The sequence below is a fragment of the Lipotes vexillifer genome, unplaced genomic scaffold (genome assembly GCF_000442215.2).
Source record: "Lipotes vexillifer unplaced genomic scaffold, Lipotes_vexillifer_v1.1 scaffold1215, whole genome shotgun sequence".
Lineage (NCBI taxonomy): Eukaryota > Metazoa > Chordata > Mammalia > Artiodactyla > Lipotidae > Lipotes > Lipotes vexillifer.
This window is the reverse complement of record NW_006790710.1, coordinates 1,923,390-1,941,255: the sequence shown is the minus strand read 5'-3', so window position 1 is coordinate 1,941,255 and position 17,866 is coordinate 1,923,390. Positions and strand designations below refer to the sequence as shown.

The window sequence follows — 17,866 nt, the reverse complement described above, 5'->3', positions numbered from 1 at the left end:
TTAGAATTCATCAAGCAAAGAAACTTGGAAAAACATAGCTCTCCTGGGCGAACTAAGCTGATTTGTTGTGATCAGAAATAGAAGGTAGCAAGTTATTGATGATAACAACATATTCATCTCCAAAAGAAAACCGATGGCCCTCCATGGACATTCTGGAACCGCTCCTGGTCTGGAGGACATGGTGGCCCCGGCAGGGGTCTCCTCCGTGAGGGCCCGTGATGGGGGTGTTTCTATGCTGGTCAAAGACAAACGGGGCCAAACCATGTCTGCATCCCTTCCTGGCGAGTAGAACAGGAGGGAGGCTGCGAACACCCGTCTCCGTGCTCGTGGAGAGACAACGATGATTCATTCACTGTTTACAAGCTGTTCAAGAAAAGATCCCAGGCCACCCGCCACAATGGTGGCTCTTTTTTTTTTTTTTTCAAGAAAAAAAATACCTATTTTTTTTTTCAAGAAAAAAAATACCTATTTACTTTTCTTTATTACAAGAAAAATAAAATACCTAGGAATAAATTTAACCAGAGAGGTAAAATTATTTTAACAATGGTGGCTCTTAACGCGGGCACATCAATAGGTGACCGTGGGCAGGTGAGTTCACTCCGTCCATCAGGCCACGGCGGGCAGGTGAGTTCCCTCCCCGCTTCTCACTCCTGCTGCAGGAGTCTGATCCCACAGTGAGGCCAAAACTAACATTTGGGGAAGCGGTGGAGGGGTTCAAGAAAGTAGCTGACTTAAATTGTTTACGTTCTTTAATTAATCGGCCTTCTCAGGGTAATTACATGGTAATGACAGCACGTATTCTGCACTCGGTGATGAAACTGTATTTTCGAGTTACTGACTCTCTCTCTTTAAATGTGAGCACTGGCCTCATCTGCTCAGGTGAAAACACCAGGCTGTAAACAGGTCATCACAGTGGGTGCCAGCTTTCTAAAATTCCTACCTTAAAACTTGAACCATCTGCTAATTGTGAATTTGATATTTTCCAACTGCCATAAAAATACATTTTGTCAATCTGTTGAAACATTGCCAGGGGTAAAACGACACAAATTTTTAATGGCTTGAATATTAACTTATTATAATTAAAAAATATCCTTTCTTGACAGACTATTGTACAATTCTTTGTTTTATATACATTTAATCCTTAGGGAAAGTCCTAGATAAGCCAAGATTTGGAGTGAGGGAGACCACTGAAAAGACACACGTGAACTTTCAAAGGGAGGGGTGGTCGCTGTGGAGACTCGAGCAGGAGGTTCCCGTAAGGGTCACGAGAGGACACACAGGGAGCGTTTAATCGCAGTGCTGATGTGTAGCAAGGGGTCAATAACTGGGCGCAATGACTGTTGCTAATAGATGGTCAAACTTAGCTTTCTGTTTTGTGATTTTGTCTTTTAAAGAAACATTACGAAACCTAAATTTTTATAGAAGATATTTTATTTTCATGACATCAAGAACAAAGAAATCCTCTGTGTGTGCGTGTGTGTGTGTGTACACGTGCAGAACATGAAGTTAAGGATTCTGGTAGGTTCTCCTAGGGCTGTTGAGTAACCATGCCTACAGTACACCTCGATTTTGCAGAAAGTCAACCGAAGTGGAAGATCATTCCCTCCTGCAGAAAGCAAGACCAAATCCAAATGGAAACCAAGTCAAAGAACAAAGCTACCTACTCATTCAATGAAGAACAGCCAATCAGGTTATCGACGTGCCCAGTGTGCAACGTAAGGGCTCCATCCTCTATGTCCCCCCAATGACTGAGGCCACGGGGAGCACCAAACCCTTGGTGGCTTCAAGATACATTTCTGAAAACATCCCACACCGATCGCTTGCCTGGGCGTGGCCAGTTCCTCACCTCGTACACAAAACAGTAGAAAGAACGTTCACATTTTCCTAGCTGATGACTCTGAGACAATCTACACACCCAGAATCTGAATTAAGAGTATGACATATGAGGAAGAAAAATCTTGGTTTACAACAGTTTTCTGCATATTATCATGTGCCTAACTGAGTTAGCTTCATAATGGGCAACGCCAGCGATCATGCTGGCAGGAAAAAAATCCCACCCTTTCAAATATCACTCGTCTTCGAGACCAATAAGGGGAGGTACACAACCGGGGAAACGATGTGGTGACAATCCTTTGGGCAGAGACAGCAGAGTTCACAAAACCCAGCCATGTCGACGTGCACTCCCCACAATTACTGAACAAAGCCAGTCGCCTGCGGGAAGAATTCGTTTTGTTGCGGTACGCGGGCCTCTCACCGTTGTGGCCTCTCCCGTTGCGGAGCACAGGCTCCGGACGCGCAGGCTCAGCGGCCATGGCTCACGGGCCCAGCCGCTCCGCGGCATGTGGGATCTTCCCGGACCGGGGCACGAACCCGTGTCCCCTGCATCGGCAGGCGGACTCTCAACCGCTGCGCCACCAGGGAAGCCCTCATTACCTCTTTTAATGCTTTTTGCCGAGACGGAAGCTAACCGACAGAGATCTCCCCAAAGCTCGAAGCCTCCCTAGATGAATCCGGGAACCTGAACACAGTGGTCCCGTAACTGAATCTGTCCTCCATGCTCAACACGTGTGCTCGGCGGCCAATGCCATGAAATACCTTCAATATTCTCAAACATGCTATCATTAAACAGAAATTAGACGGAAACAAGGGAAGCCTAAAAATTGACTAGGAGTTCGGATGCTCTAAATGGCTAATACGTCCATTTTTCGCCTGAAACCCTCTCCAAACGCAGTTTTGCTATTAGGCAAAACCCAAAGTAAGGTAATCAATTCCAACTAAAAAGCACTTATCCTGGGGGGATGGTGTGCACGGCCCTTCAAATCCCTGGCTGCCTGCCAAAATCCAGACAACAGCCATCTATGTTTCTGACTAGGCAAAGAGCACAGGGGCCATGCATAATTGACTAGAAGATGGGCTAGAACTGTGGCCAATCAGTGTGTGATCAAAAACGCGTGGAATATTCAGCACCACTTGATTACATGGAGGCTCGTCCTCTCACTCTCCTCATGAAATCTCTTCAAGGTCCAGAGTACTGTAATAAGATCATTACTGTCAAGCGGTACGAATCGCAGGCAATGAGTCTTGGGATAGGAAGTCATACTTCACAAGCTCCCCTGGTCTCTCTCTCTCTCTCTTTTTTTTTTTTTTTGTATTTTACTGCATGCAGAGGCAGCAAGGCAACGAGGTGGCGGATAATGATCACATCGCTGTGTGGCAACTAGAAAGGCACTTTTAAGAAAAAGCAGAGAGACATCAGCTTAAGAGAAACTAAAACATTTTCCCTTTGCTTTTTTTCCCCCTTAAAAAAATTAAATAGAATTAAACTGTGTGCGGTAGTCGCTTTCATGAACTCTGAGATAATGTCATTGAATTTAACCATTTGAGAGATTTTCATATGGCAGCAAAGCCCATTACCCCACAGACAAATGGCCAATTTTCTCCATGTCCCAAGTACAAAAGAAGCCTTGTTAGGTTGTGTGTGTATCTCAGTGGCGATGCCTGAAGTTTGCACCGTACCTGCTTCTTTCGTTGGTGATGACACCCTGGGTTTAATACCTGGGGCCTGTTATATGTCTGAGACGAGAAAGGGGTGGAGTTGAAAGGCAGGGGTGCATTAGCAAAGATTCCTAAATAAACGCACCAAGTTGATCTCGAGCCACACCCACTCTAGAGCATCAATCATACATCGCAATAAAATGAGAGCGCGCGGTGATCACACCCGGCAACAAGGTGCGGCAGACATCTGATCATACTTAAATCAGCAAAGCAGGATTCCAGTGAATGATGGGGAGAGCTTAATCAAGAGCTCCCCTTCTCCCTCCAACTGTCCTGAAAAATGCTCACTCCCCTTGTCCAAAACCCCACAAAGGATATCATCCTCACAACGAACTTAAAAGCTGGGCTCACTGCATCTGAGTTAAGGGCTCACTGCATCTGAGTGAAACATCCCTAAGTTCAAAAAAGTTAAGTGATGTTCCCTGCCTGTTCTCTAATCCTGCATGTTCTAATTGTCTGCAAAGTAGCTGAAGCAGTGATCCGCATCCTTCGTGGAATGTACAACACGCACGCGCACACACACGCGCACACACACACACACACACACACACACACAGACAGACATATATGAGGAAAGCAGTATTGCTTGTAAAGAAGCCATGTCACAACAAGGGTCCTCAGAAAAGAGGCTGAGATCAAAACTAGTAAAGGAATCACTGCTTCCAAGTTCTTAAGGGCAATGGTGGGGGGTGGTGGGCACGCAGCCCCCCACCAGCTGTGGTGGGGAAAAGCAGTGACAGGGGACACAAGGCTGAACCATGACCTGCAGAAAAGGCTCCTCTTCACACCCAAGCCGCTGAGGGCCTTTCCAGGTGGACAGCACAGGTACAAGGCAAGCCACGCAGACTTCCAAGTCCTAGAGGCCTGATGTAGACCCCAAATTCACACTCACCTGCCCATCTCTGGCAAATTACTTAACGTCACCGAACCTTTGTCCTCATTTGTGAAAACAGAGATAACACCACCTCCCTGCCGGATACTATCGGTTGTATGAAGGATGCAATGAGGTAACACCTGTCTAAGAGCAGGCACTGAATCCTGGCTTCCTTCTTTGATGCTTTAAGACCTATTCTAACAAGGGAGGCAAGACCCCGGGGAGGGAGGGGGCAGTGAACAGATCAGGTGTGATCCACAGTGACCCCGTCCATGAAGCCCACAGACAGGAATAGAAAGTTACAAGGCTTTGTGAACCGAATGTTTGTGTCCTCCCAAAGTTCACCTGTTGAAACCCTAACCCCCATGTGATGACACCTGGAGATGAGGACTTTGGGAGATAATTAGGGTTGTATGAAGTCGTGAGGGTGGGGCTCATGGGATGTGGTTAGTGGCCTTATAAGACACAGAGAGACAGAGAGCTCTCTGTGCACTGAGGCCCCTCTTGGACCTTGGTCCGAGCAGATCGCATCACACCCCGGGTCTGAGTTTCATAGCTGAATGAAGTGACATCCAAAGACTGTGACAGCTCCACCATTTTGAGAACATCAAGAAAATGACTTTGAGAGATTATCTTGGAATCCCCTAAAAGTCAGCTGACTCGGGGTCTCCCCCCACAGGCAGAATTCCAACCCCAGGATGCCTGGGGAGAAATGCCTGTCCTGAGTCCTCCTGATGGGACATTGGAGGCTGTGGGTCGTTCATGCAGAAAAAGCAGCTCTAAGTTTAGGGCCAATAAAAGGAACTGGGGTCGGCCGCAGATCTGTACTTGTAGACAGTAAGCTTGAGAGCAGTCTGCATCGTTCAAAGGCGAGTCCACTCTTATGTACAGCAGGAGGCTGAGTATGTCTTGTTGCATCAGGAGTGTCTGCAGGGCCCTGGAGCTCCAAGCCACCTTATACCAAGATTTATCATGTGTTCACTTTTCGTATTTTTTCCCTTTTTTGGAATAGCAGATATTTCATTCTGGAGCCTCCAACACCCAGGGTGCTGGGTCGAGGTCCCTTGGGCTCCCTGCACAGGCTGCTCAGGTGGCCACGGCTTATTGAGAGATCTGCTTTCTCCACTGGACAGTGGGCATGCTGAGGGCAGGGGCCCTCAGTCGCTTTTCCATCCAGTCCCAGGCATAGCTCTTGGCCTGCAGTAGGTGATTAATGCGCTTTCATGGAACTGAATCTAACGCTTTAGTTTGCGTGTACTTAAAAAAAAAAAAAAAAGGACCAAAAAATCCTTCTCTTGTTGTCAGCTCATCATGATGGGAATCCTCTGTTCTGGCTTCTCCTACTGTGATCAACTCATCTTTGTTTATTTCCGACCCACAGACTTCCACAAAGGATCTGTGAGCACTGACAGCTTGTGTGTGTTTGTGTCAGAAGGACTGTACCCTGCAGGATGGCTTTTGAGTCAACTGTGCCCCGTCTAGGATGTCAATGTCTAGAGTAAACCCAGGTCTACTCAATTTTAGCAAGTTCATTCTTGTGGAAGCTGGAGTTACAACCTGAGAACTCTCTTTGGGAAAAATGATCTGGTTTGTGGGGAGTAGGCAAGTCCATCAGAATATCCAGTGTCTCCTATCACTTCCGCCTCAAGGGCGAAGAAACCTAGCCAACCTGGCTCCCTCATCAAAGCTGCTGCATTTTAGGAATATCATCCAGGAAGATGTCCCAGTTCTTGGTTTTCCCCATTTTCTCTAATTAACTGCTCAGCTTACTGATTTAGAGGCACGTACCAACTAGTTTACTAACAAGGAAGTTCAATTAAGAAGTCCTTCCTGTTAGAAGAAATTACTGTTGATTATGGAATTTTGATGGAATGGATGATGGAGACTTCTGATTTTCTTTCCTTTCACTGAAGGTAGCTGCCAAAATTGTAACAAGGGGTAGATAAGGAGTGCTGCTGAAATGTTCACAAATAGGAGATCCAAGAGTGACCCACAAGAGTCACACCTGACAGCTTTCATAATCTCCCCTAGCTTTCCCCTCTAGACACCTCCAAATAATACAAAATCACACGAATCACACGAGAAAGCCCCTGTGGACAAGAAGCAAGCCATGGTGGTAGCTCCTTGGCCAGCATGGGTTTCTTGCCAGTCATGTGTGCACCATCGCATCCAACATGGAGTAACCAGTATGTTAACTGTGCCCAAGGAGAGAGGAAAGGTGAGAACATCCTGGTGATAAGACACTTAAATAACAAAACTGCCCTCCCAATCATGCTGTGCAAAATCCCCAAATTACCACTGATGCCCCAAACTGCCCAACCCTCAACATGACCCAATGGTCACAGATGAACCCGAGCTTTGATACACCTGTGGACTGCCTTCTTGTAAAAATGAGTACGCAGGGGGCTTCCCTGGTGGCACAGTGGTTGAGAATCCACCTGCCAATGCAGGGGACACGGGTTCGAGCCCTGGTCCGGGAAGATCCCACATGCTGTGGAGCAAGTAAGCCCGTGCGCCACAACTACTGAGCCTGTGCTCCAGAGCCCACGAGCCACAACTACTGAGCCCGCATGCTGCAACTACTGAAGCCCGTGCGCCTAGAGCCTGTGCTCTGCAACAAGAGGAGCCACCACAATGAGAAGCTCGCGAACCACAAGGAAGAGTAGCCCCCGCTCGCTGCAATTAGAGAAAGCCGACGTGCAGCAACGAAGACCCAACACAGCCAAAAATAAATAAATTTATGTATATTAAAAAAAAATGAGTATGCAGGGGAAACGTTGTACAATGCTCCTGCGTAATCATTCTTCATTTCCGCTCCAAAGTCTTCCAAAATATCAACTAATTAATAAAAATTTTTTCGGAAGATAAAAGGTAACTGATCAATTACAGCAACGTCTGTTTTCTTAGCATCTAAGTGAAAACAAAACTTTGTTTTGTGACTAATTCAATCACTACCACTGGTGTTTCAGGTTGTCGTAAATAGAAGACGTTTACTGAAAGAGTGATGCTTTTTGTGGCATTTTATCAAATAAGATAACCATTACGTATTAAATCTGCAGAATCTACGATTAAGTTCTACAACACGTTAGCTTCCCCTAACTTTTCCAACTCAATGCTGTGCTGTCTTTCTTCTGGACCACCCATGCCTCTCTTAAACATTCTGCCTGAAATCCTAGGTACAGTCTCTGGTGCAAGTCTTCCCATATTAAGGCTATGAATGCCTTGGGGTGAGAGACGAACTGAGTTTTATTTCTCTCGTTTCCCATGGAGCCAAACACACAGTGCTTCCTCTGTGCTTGTTGCTTAATATTTGATGAAAGAATAAAACGATTCTCAATGTCAGGTTCTTCTCTGAAAGAACGAAGGGAAACTAAGTCCTGTCTGGCCTCTGCAACTTGAAGTTAATGAAATTTGTAAACATGTTGGAGACCTCTCACCTCTGACGGCTTAGTGGGTACAGCGGTGATGGGCAATTTTTCTACTGTAATGGACAGAGGCCAGTTGTGACTTTTTCTCTACAGGATAGTATTTCAGTATCCATCCAGGATCAACCATACAATGAGTCTATAAAGACCCAGAATGAACAACCAGGGCGTGGGGATGAGAAGAGGATAAAATAAATTTCCTTCTGAGACCTTTAGTAAAAAGCACCATGACCCAAGGGGACCCCCCCAAAAAAACCAAAAAACAAAAAAACAAAAAACCTCACAAAAAAACCCCAACAACAACAGGATTTCTGCATACCCTCTTGTACAATCAGACTGGGTAAATCCAGACTGGCCCTGCATTTTTAAAGAAAGATCTTTGCTACACAACTTCTAGATGTGATGATCCATATAAAAGTCAGTGTCTTTACATGGAATCTGAGAAATATCAAGGAAGCCACTCTGCCTGCCCCACTCCTAGATTCAAAAGCCGCTCCACACACCTCAAAGACTTGCTTTTTGCCTGGTGGAAAGAGTTTGAGGCAGAGAATCAAGAGACAGTTCTGTCACCTACCAGCAACCTGACCCTGGACAAGAAAAAGCCACTTAACCTCTCTCTACCTTTTCACTGCCTTTTCACTGGGGAAACAGGAAAATTAACACTGGATGCAAACTTGCATGAATGTTATAAAACTAACGAGAACCACCAGATTGGGGAACCACAGAACTGGGACCGCAGAGACCACGGGTACATTTCGGCCACAATAACCTCACTCCTGAACCCTGGATAAGAAGGTACCCACCCAGAAAGGAGGGTGATTCAAAGGCAAGGCCAAAAGACAGCAAGTCATAAAAGATCTGCAAAATCCCCACTACCCAAGAGCTTTCCAGGCACACACCCTTCAACTTGGCTCTGGCCATGAACCCAGGGCCCCTGGGGCTAGCATCCTTCTAGAACCCGGATTCCGCTACAGTGGCCCAACCAGTGCTGGACTTGCTACAGGGGACCAGGAACCCTGCCTCTCAGGACAGCCCCAGCTCTTACAAAGTTTTCCTTTTAGTATCTGAACCAAAATCCACCTCCTTGAAACTTCCACCCATTGGTCCCAATGAAACCCATCAGGGCCACCCAGGATGATTCGGGACTCTCTTTCCATGGTTTGAACACAGTTAGGACGCCCCCATGCCTCTTGTGCTGTGTCACCATCTTCCTTACCGACACGTGGACTGATTTCTGTTGATCTACGATCATCACAGAGATCAGCACCCAGATCTGAACATACCCGTTTTCTTAAATATAACGAATAATTCTGAGCAAATCAAATCCAATTTAAAATCAAGACTGTCACTGATATTTTAATATCTGTTGTTCCCAATGGTCTATTAAATAAGAATACAAGTAGTATTCGGGATACAGAAGTTTTGTTAAAAAAGGTTAATAACACCACCTTCACATTTTTAATGGTAAGGCTGGAGGATGCTGGTTTCTAAGAAGCTTACCCTCAAAGTTAAACTCAGTGGTGAAGTGCCCTATTTCTGACGTTCTTAATGAACAGTCGTTTTCCCAGATAAAAACATCACAAAGGTGCATATCATTACAAACAGGGCCACAGAATTGGAAAAACTCTCACATATTTTTAGAGACTGTATGTATGAAAAGAACAGATCTAAACCTGGGGGAGCCTCCAGGTAGGTAGATAGGGGGCCAGATGCCCGGTGATGCAGAATGTGCTGGAGGAGTACATAGGGTCCTCCAGCAGTTAGCATGGCAGCCCTTCACCTGCCCAAAGACACACCTCAGGTCTCAGTCCTGCGAACACCTAGGCACACACCCACCTGTCTGAGGCACTTCTGCTTTAAATGACATACGTCACCCACACTAGCTTGTACCTCTCCATTCTTCCACACTTACCTAAGGAAGGGGCTGGAATACTTTAAAATACTGACTCTTTAAATGACAGTAATAATTATATATGAGCCCAGTGACCATGTTGGAACTCAAAATACTCATAAAGGAATTCTTCAGTCATAGATTCTACTCCTATAAGTCACTAGACTCATTCCATTCATTTTATTTTAATTTTTAAATTTAAAAAATTTTTAAATTTTAGTTTAATTTTATTTTTTTATATAACAGGTTCTTATCAGTCATCCATTTTATACCCATCAGTGTATACATGTCAACCCCAATATCCCAATTCATCCCACCACCACCACACCGCCCCCGCCCCCCACCGCCCCGTGGCTTTCCCCGCTTGGTGTCCATACGTTTGTTCTCTACAACTGTGTCTCAGTTTCTGCCCTGCAAACCGGTTCATTTGTACCATTTTTCTAGGTTCCACATATATACGTTAATATACGATATTTGTTTTTCTCTTTCTGACTTACTTCACTCTGTATGACAGTCTCTAGATCCATCCATGTCTCAACAAATGACCCAATTTTGTTCCCTTTTATGGCTGAGTAATATTCCATTGTATATATGTACCACATCTTTTGTATCCGTTTGTCTGTCGATGGGCATTTAGGTTGCTTCCATGACCTGGCTATTGTAAACAGTGCTGCCATGAACGTTGGGGTGCGTGTGTCTTTTTGAATTATGGTTTTCTCTGGGTATATGCCCAGTAGTGGGATTGCTGGGTCATAGAGTAATTCTATTTTTAGATTTTTAAGGAACCTCCATACTGTTCTCCATAGTGGCCGTATCAATTTACATTCCCATCAACAGTGCAAGAGTGTTCCCTTTTCTCCACAGCCTCTCCAGCATTCGTTGTTTGTAGAGTTTCTGATGATGCCCATTCTAACTGGTGTGAGGTGATACCTCATTGTAGTTTTGATTTGCATTTCTCTCATAATTAGCGATGTTGAACAGCTTTTCATGTGCTTCTTGGCCATCTGTATGTCTTCTCTGGAGAAATGTCTATTTAGGTCTTCTGCCCGTTTTTGGATTGAGTGGTTTGTTTTTTTAATATTGAGCTGCATGAGCTGTTTATATATTTTGGAGATTAACCCTTTTTGTCCGTTGATTCGTTTGCAAATATTTTCTCCCATTCTGAGAGTTGTCTTTTCGTCTTGTTTATGGTTTCCTTTGCTGTGCAAAAGCTTTGAAGTTTCATTAGGTCCCATTTGTTTATTTTCGTTTTTATTTCCATTACTCTAGGAGGTGGATCGAAAAAGATCTTGCTGTGATTTATGTCAAAGAGTGTTCTGCCTATGTTTTCCTCTAAGAGTTTTATAGTGTCCAGTCTTACATTTAGGTCTCTAATCCATTTTGAGTTTATTTTTGTGTATGGTGTTAGGGAGTGTTCTAATTTCATTCTTTTATATGTAGCTGTCCAGTTTTCCCAGCACCACTTATTGTAGAGTCTGTCTTTTCTCCATTGTATATCCTTGCCTCCTCTGTCATAGATTAGTTGACCATAGGTGTGTGGGTTTATCTCTGGGCTTCCCATCTTGTTCCATTGATCTATGTTTCTGTTTTTGTGCCAGTACCATACTGTCCTGATTACTGTAGCTTTGTAGTATAGTCTGAAGTCAGGGAGTCTGATTCCTCCAGCTCTGTTTTTTTCCCTCAGGACTGCTTTGGCTATTCGGGGTCTTTTGTGTCTCCATACAGATTTTAAGATTTTTCGTTCTAGTTCCATAAAAAATGCCATTGGTAATCTGATAGGGATTCCACTGAATCTGTAGACTGCTTTGGGTAGTATAGTCATTTTCACAATATTGATTCTTCCAATCCAAGAACATGGTATATCTCTCCATGTGTTTGTATCATCTTTAATTTCTTTCATCAGTGTCATAGTTTTTTCTGCATACAGGTCTTTTGTCCATTCATTTTAAATTGCAAGTATAAGAAAATGATTGTTCTTAATTTAGGTGACAGCATTTTCTTTTTTTAAAAATTTATTTAGTTTTTAATTTATTTTTGGCTGCGTTGGGCCTTCGTTGCTGCACGCGGGCTTTCTCTAGTTGTGGAGGCTACTCTTTGTTATGGTGCACGGGCTTCTCATTGTGGTGGCTTCTCTTGTTGCGGAGCACGGGCTCTAGGTGCGCAGGCTTCGGTAGTTGTGGCTCACGGGCTCTAGAGCGCAGGCTCGGTAGTTGTGGCGCACAGGCTTAGTTGCTCCGCCGCATGTGGGATCTTCCCGGACCAGGGATCGAACCTGTGTCCCCTGCATTGGCAGGCGGATTCTTAACCTCTGCGCCACCAGGAAAGTCCCAAGGTGACATCATTTTCTACCATTCTGTGTAGAACTACTGTTCTTCTGCAGAAAAGAACTACTAAAATCGAGTCTGATGAGGGCCAGGGCAGCAAGAAATTCATGGAAGGAAGATCCTTATTTCCATCAGGAGCACCAAGGATCCCCAGGTGGACAGAGAGTTTCTGGCTTTTCAGGCAGCATAAATACTGATGATACACTTTAGCCTTTACCTTCTGTACAAAGATGCTACAAAGGTAAGGAATATCCAGCGCTAGAACCTCTGTGCTCAGCTAAGAGCCCGGAAAGGGCGTGGGGGCTCCCTTTCGGACTTGGCTGGGGGACGGCTCAGAAGTGCATCTGGGGAGCTCCGACCCCTCCCTCGGCGGGGTTCAGGCCAGGCCCTCGGGGGCCACGGTGGACAGAGGCTTCCGGTCTACCGTGCTGATGAAAGATCGGCGGACAGACGTGCCCAGGGGCTTGTAAGAGGCACCGTGGAAGGTGTGGGCAGCACATGGCTTCCGCTGGCTCACCTCCACCTTCCCTCCAACGCCCTCAGAGGCAGGCCTGGGTGGCGGCAGCAGTAGCTCTCACACCCTTTGGCTTCTGGTTGGGTCTGGTCAAGGAGGCGGCGGCATGAGACCAGAGGCAGGGAGAAGAGTGAGGTTAGGCGCTTCCCCTGCGCCCCCTCACCCTCTGGGTCACTGGGGTGGCACATGTCCCTCTGTTGAAGGACACAGCTCCTGATGGAGACCTCCCCCAGACACCGCCCTCTCTGGGTCCTCATAACCGGCCCCTCCTTTCCCCGTCACCCCACTGGGAGTCTGCACCATCCCTATAGCTCTTCCCACACCCTGGCCACACCTCTGTAGACAGTCCCTGTGGAAAATTCCTATCAACGACCCAGTTGAGGGTGCCATGTTTTTCCCGGGACCCTGACTGAAATAGCCGAATTTTATTTTTCTTATACTCTAAAGAGAATTGAGTCTAGTCATCTGTTCCAATGGGCTATGTCAAAAACTACACAATTCACCTACTTTATGGACACCATCTAGAGAACTTTTTGCATGTGCAATTGCGACTTTCCAGCACGAGGTCAAGCAAAAGAGAACATACTGGTAATAACAAGTCATAGTGCTTTGCAGGAAAGAGAAGTATTTTTTTACAATTAAAATTAAACAACCCTCTAAAAATATACAACTAGCTTTCATTTCAAGAACAGAAGGCTTAGTTTTGATGGTTCCCACAATACACTTTGATTAGTAAGAGTTGCTAAGAGTACTAAAAAATATTGTATATCATTGAATCGAAAATGATCTCAATTGAACGATGCATTTTGACTTCAGGGATGCGAAAATGTGAAGAAAAAAAAAATAGTGGGTCTTGGATACAATGCAATACACCCTGTCTCCGAAGAATGACTCATTTATAGGTCGGTCGGTAACGTTTCCTCGGGAAAAATGATACGTTTTCTTTTTACCAAGAACTTGTCTTATTTTCTTTTGGAAAGACGTCACACTGTGGCATCACAGAGACAGTCCTCTTAACTACCAAGTGAGGCCCAGCTTCCTCTCTTATCATTAGTGTTGAACTTCTGAACACACACAACCGTCACTCATCGTTCATGCCTGAGACGCTGTTGTGGTTTCTAATTTGGGTGCTTCTTTGGTGGCCGGGAGTCTGTCTTTCTGTCTGCATCACTGCCTCAGCAGTAAGGCCCTTTAATGAAAGGGTCTGTGGTTGGTTTGGGGTTGAGGATCTGACTCAGCATCGTCATAGGCTATTGCTTGGAGCACACAGTACAACCTCAGTAACTCAGGCAGTGGAAGATGGAAACATCTCAGGCGTCCAACAAGCTTACAGTCACTTGGCAAATTTTCTGCAAACTCACTGGATGACCGGGACGCTGATTTAAACCCGCAGCCTGATTAAACACGCAACCACTACTAATTTACTTTCAGGCTGTATCTTATTCACACAGCTTTCACTATGTCAGTAGGTGGGTGGGATGATTAGAATGTGTAAAATGTGTGTAATGTAGTGAATGGTGGACTTGATCACCAGTCTCTACCAAGTGGCAGACACTTCTGAAAAAAGTCGTTGGTTGGAAACACGTGACAGACACGGTACGATATTTATCCGTGAAATGGGCATGAGGCCTTCCCATAGAGCAAATCTTACTCTTCCCCTGGGTACGTGGGGCACAGGCTCCCCACCCTGCTGAGAGGCCAGGCATCTTCCTGGCTTTACCTCAGTCCTTTTGTTGGTGGGGTGTGGCCATCTGTGCATGGCTGGGGGCTTTTTGCCGAAGTTGTTGGAAGGTGTCTCATCAATGCTCAGCATCTGTGGCCGATTTCTTTTCCAAAGGGGAAGGTCAGTGGTGTCTGGGTGGGTGCTTTGATCCATAATCATTATTTTTCACCACTGCTGATATAACAGAATCATCCTCATTTATCATAACAGGAGAGAATTGGTTTTTATTGGCTAAACTTGTTAGCAGGAAGCTATAGGAAGCAAAATGGTAAGAAATGTGGTGACGAAGGGCTTTCAGACTCCTCCCTGCCACCGTGGGAGCCCCAGCAAGCTCCCTGACACTCTGAACCCCAGCTCCTCATTATAAATGAAAACGCCACCAACCAACTCACAGGATTACGGTAAATGACACAGAGCATGTACTGTAAACTCTGTTCCTTCCCTGCTAACATATACGTTGTGGGTCTACGGTCGCATCTTTGGATATTAGGAAGGAACAGGCATTTTCTTCAACACTGAAACTTACAGTTTGAACAAAAGAGTATTCAGAAAAAGTGTGGCAGAAATAGAGAAAAAGGGTGTCAGTTATGAGGGTATTTCCAGCGTGTATGGAATCCCTGTTGAAACCAGATTCTTTTACTACTATTGGTCTCACCAATAATTATTCATGTTATACAGCCATGTTTTGGAATTTTAATTTTCCCTTGAAGCATCTGTTTAACTTGTTTATTGAAACTACATTCATTTCACCTCCCATAATGTGTGCGTGCGTGTGTATCTCCACTCGCATCCATGGAATAAAAGAACACAAGTCCATCATAAGGGGCCGCTTCTGAAAGATCACATCGGGCCATCGCTGAGAATAAAACCCGACTTCCCAACAAGTCAAAGGAGAAGCAAGACAAACTGTGTCAGCGGGAATACTAATGCAGCTCACAAAACAAAAAGAGTGACGGACGCTAACAGAAGGGGCGTTTATCATCACACGTCGCTGAAGGTCAGAATCGGCGTGGCTGTCGTACTAGAGTGAAGTCTACCGGTGTCAGGGAAGATTCCTAAATTAGGGGGCGCCGATCTTTTTTGGAGGAAGACAACATGGCACAGCTCGGTTGGAGCAGACACCTTGACCCCAGGTTGCCGGGGTCGGGGACGACCAAACAACTTGACCAGATGTTACGAAGGGGACACCAGCGGCACCATCGACCAGGCAACAACTGCCAGGAGGTAAGACAGCTGCTGTGGTTGAACGGTCTCGAGAATCAGTGAGTGAAGAGAGGGTCCCCTAGCACCACCTTCTTAACAAAAAGCACACGCGCTGACCTGCGTTATTGTGCATTTGTGGCTCTGAGGATAAATGATTCCACAAATGAGAAAAAATAAAAATTAATTTTCAGGAACGCGGACTCTGGCTCTGAAGTCCCGGGAGGCCTTACCGTCAGCAGTGCCTGAGAGGCCATCGGCTTTGAAGTTGCTGGTACTTTTCTTCCTCCGATGCTTCTTTCTGTTGGCGTGAGGGGAGGGGGGCGGGTCGAGCTTGGGGCTGGTGGTGCTGGAGATGCTTGGGCTGGAGCACACGGAGTCACCGAGCCCCGTGTCTGCCACCGGACCGGAAAAGGCAAAAGAACGCAAAGGTCAACACTTAAAAAGTAGACTTCGCAAAAGTACTACAGCAACGTTCCTCCAGTGCCACATCATGCTCCGCAAATAACACCTGGACGGGAGGCCCAGAGCATCCCGTGTTAAAGGTCATAGCGCCCCTGCAATTCAAAAGCAGGCTCTCCTCTTGGCATCATCCTTATGCTCTGGAGAATTTAGTCTCTCTCTCTCTCTCTTTTTTATTTTTTAGGCCTGTGCTTCTCCAACTTTTTTTTTTTTAATTTTTATTGGAGTCTAGTTGATTTAAAATGTTGTTAGTTTCTGCTGTATGTACAGCAAAGTGAATCAGTTATACATACACATATATCCACTCTTTTTTAGATTCTTTTCCCATACAGGTCATTACAGAGTACTGAGTAGAGTTCCCTGTGCTGTACAAGTAGGTCCTTATTAGTTACCTATTTTATATATAGTAGTGTGTATATGTCAATCCCAGACTCCCAATTTACCCCTCCTCCCTTCCCCCGCCCCGATAACCATGGTTTGTTTTCTACATCTGTGACCCTATTTCTGTTTTGTAAATAAGCTCATTCGTACCATTTTTTTCTTGATTCCACATGTAAGCAGTATACTCTGATACTTCTTTCTCTGTCTTACTTACAAAGTTCTCTATTTTGCATAACTGGAGTTCTGGAAAAGGAGAGCGGGAGGTGGGAAGCCTTTTCCTTATTTTTCTCTTCCCATAATTACTGTGATATATTAGGAATGAAGTAAAGACTCTTAGGAATACACATGAAAGTGTCATCTTAAATGGGGTTGATTCCATGTGTGTACACACAAGATAAAGGTATTCCTGATTCTCTGTCCTCTACCCCCAACATTATGTATGGCTGTACGTTAGTTTATTAGTAGTGAAAATCGGCATGCCACCTCCCTCTCGCACTGATGTCCAGCAATAGGGTTGGAAGTCCATAGTAGACCTGCCAATTTTTGATTCACAGAAGCTACTTACAAAATTTTAAAACCAGGGCACAAATGTGATCATTCACTGGAAGTGAAACTCTCAATTTATTATGTCTGTTTTTACTCTATCAGTAAAGTAAAACAGTAAGAACAGAATGCCATGAAAACACCTGAAATGAACATGGAATTCAACAGAACGGAAAAGTACCCAGAGAAAGTGATGGGGGAACACCGTCTAAACACCTCCAAAGTTCTAAGAATTCTGTATTTCATGATTCAGCATCTTTGTAACTCAAAAGACAGAACGTTCTGTGTGATATATTTCATTCATTCAACAAATATTTTTTGAGCGCCTACTGTGGGCCACCACTTTTCCAGATGTTTGGGATCCATCACTGAGAAAGACAGATAAAGGTTCCCATCTGAGTGGCACTGACACAGTAGTGGGGCCACAACCCACAGCTCATTACGAGGTGGTGAGAGCTGGCGAGGGAGAAGTAGGGCGCGAAGGGTGGACGCTGGGGAGGCAGCAGCGCGGGGAGGGGGAGTTGCCATCTTAAAAGACAGGGTGCGTCTCACCGAGAAGGCGACGCGTGAGGCAATAGTTGAAGATGGTAAAGGCGTGAGAAGGTGAATGTGCACCTCGGGCAGGAGGAAGCTGCCAGAACCTGGCCCGAAGACCAGGTGTGCGCGCCTGGTGTGCTCCAGAAGCAGAGGGGGGTGCGAGTGGCCGGGGCCAGTGAGGATGGGAGACTCACAGCGAATGGCATTGGAGAGAGGAAGGGGCTTGGCCACCGTCTAGAACCCTGGCTTTTACTCTGGGGGAAATGGGGAGGCTGGCAGGATTTTGAACAGAAGGATGACATGATTTCAAATATAAAGATACTCGAAAGCAAAACGTATTTAAAATCTTTTCATTTTCTGACGTTCTAGGACATTTTATCATGTACTGAGAACTGTCAAAGGACACAGTATCTTTTTAGCTACAAATATGGTTCCAG

The 17,866-nt window shown here is 45.4% G+C and overlaps 1 protein-coding gene across 1 annotated transcript in view; it reads right to left on the bottom strand.

Moving 5' to 3' along the window:
• AGAP1 (ArfGAP with GTPase domain, ankyrin repeat and PH domain 1) overlaps positions 1–17,866 on the bottom strand; it is a 580,109-nt gene that overhangs the window by 107,386 nt on the left and 454,857 nt on the right. Inside the window, exon 13 of the mRNA XM_007463919.1 lies at positions 15,740–15,901. Coding sequence (XP_007463981.1) covers positions 15,740–15,901 — 162 coding nt within the window. The remainder of the gene's footprint in view (positions 1–15,739; positions 15,902–17,866) is intronic.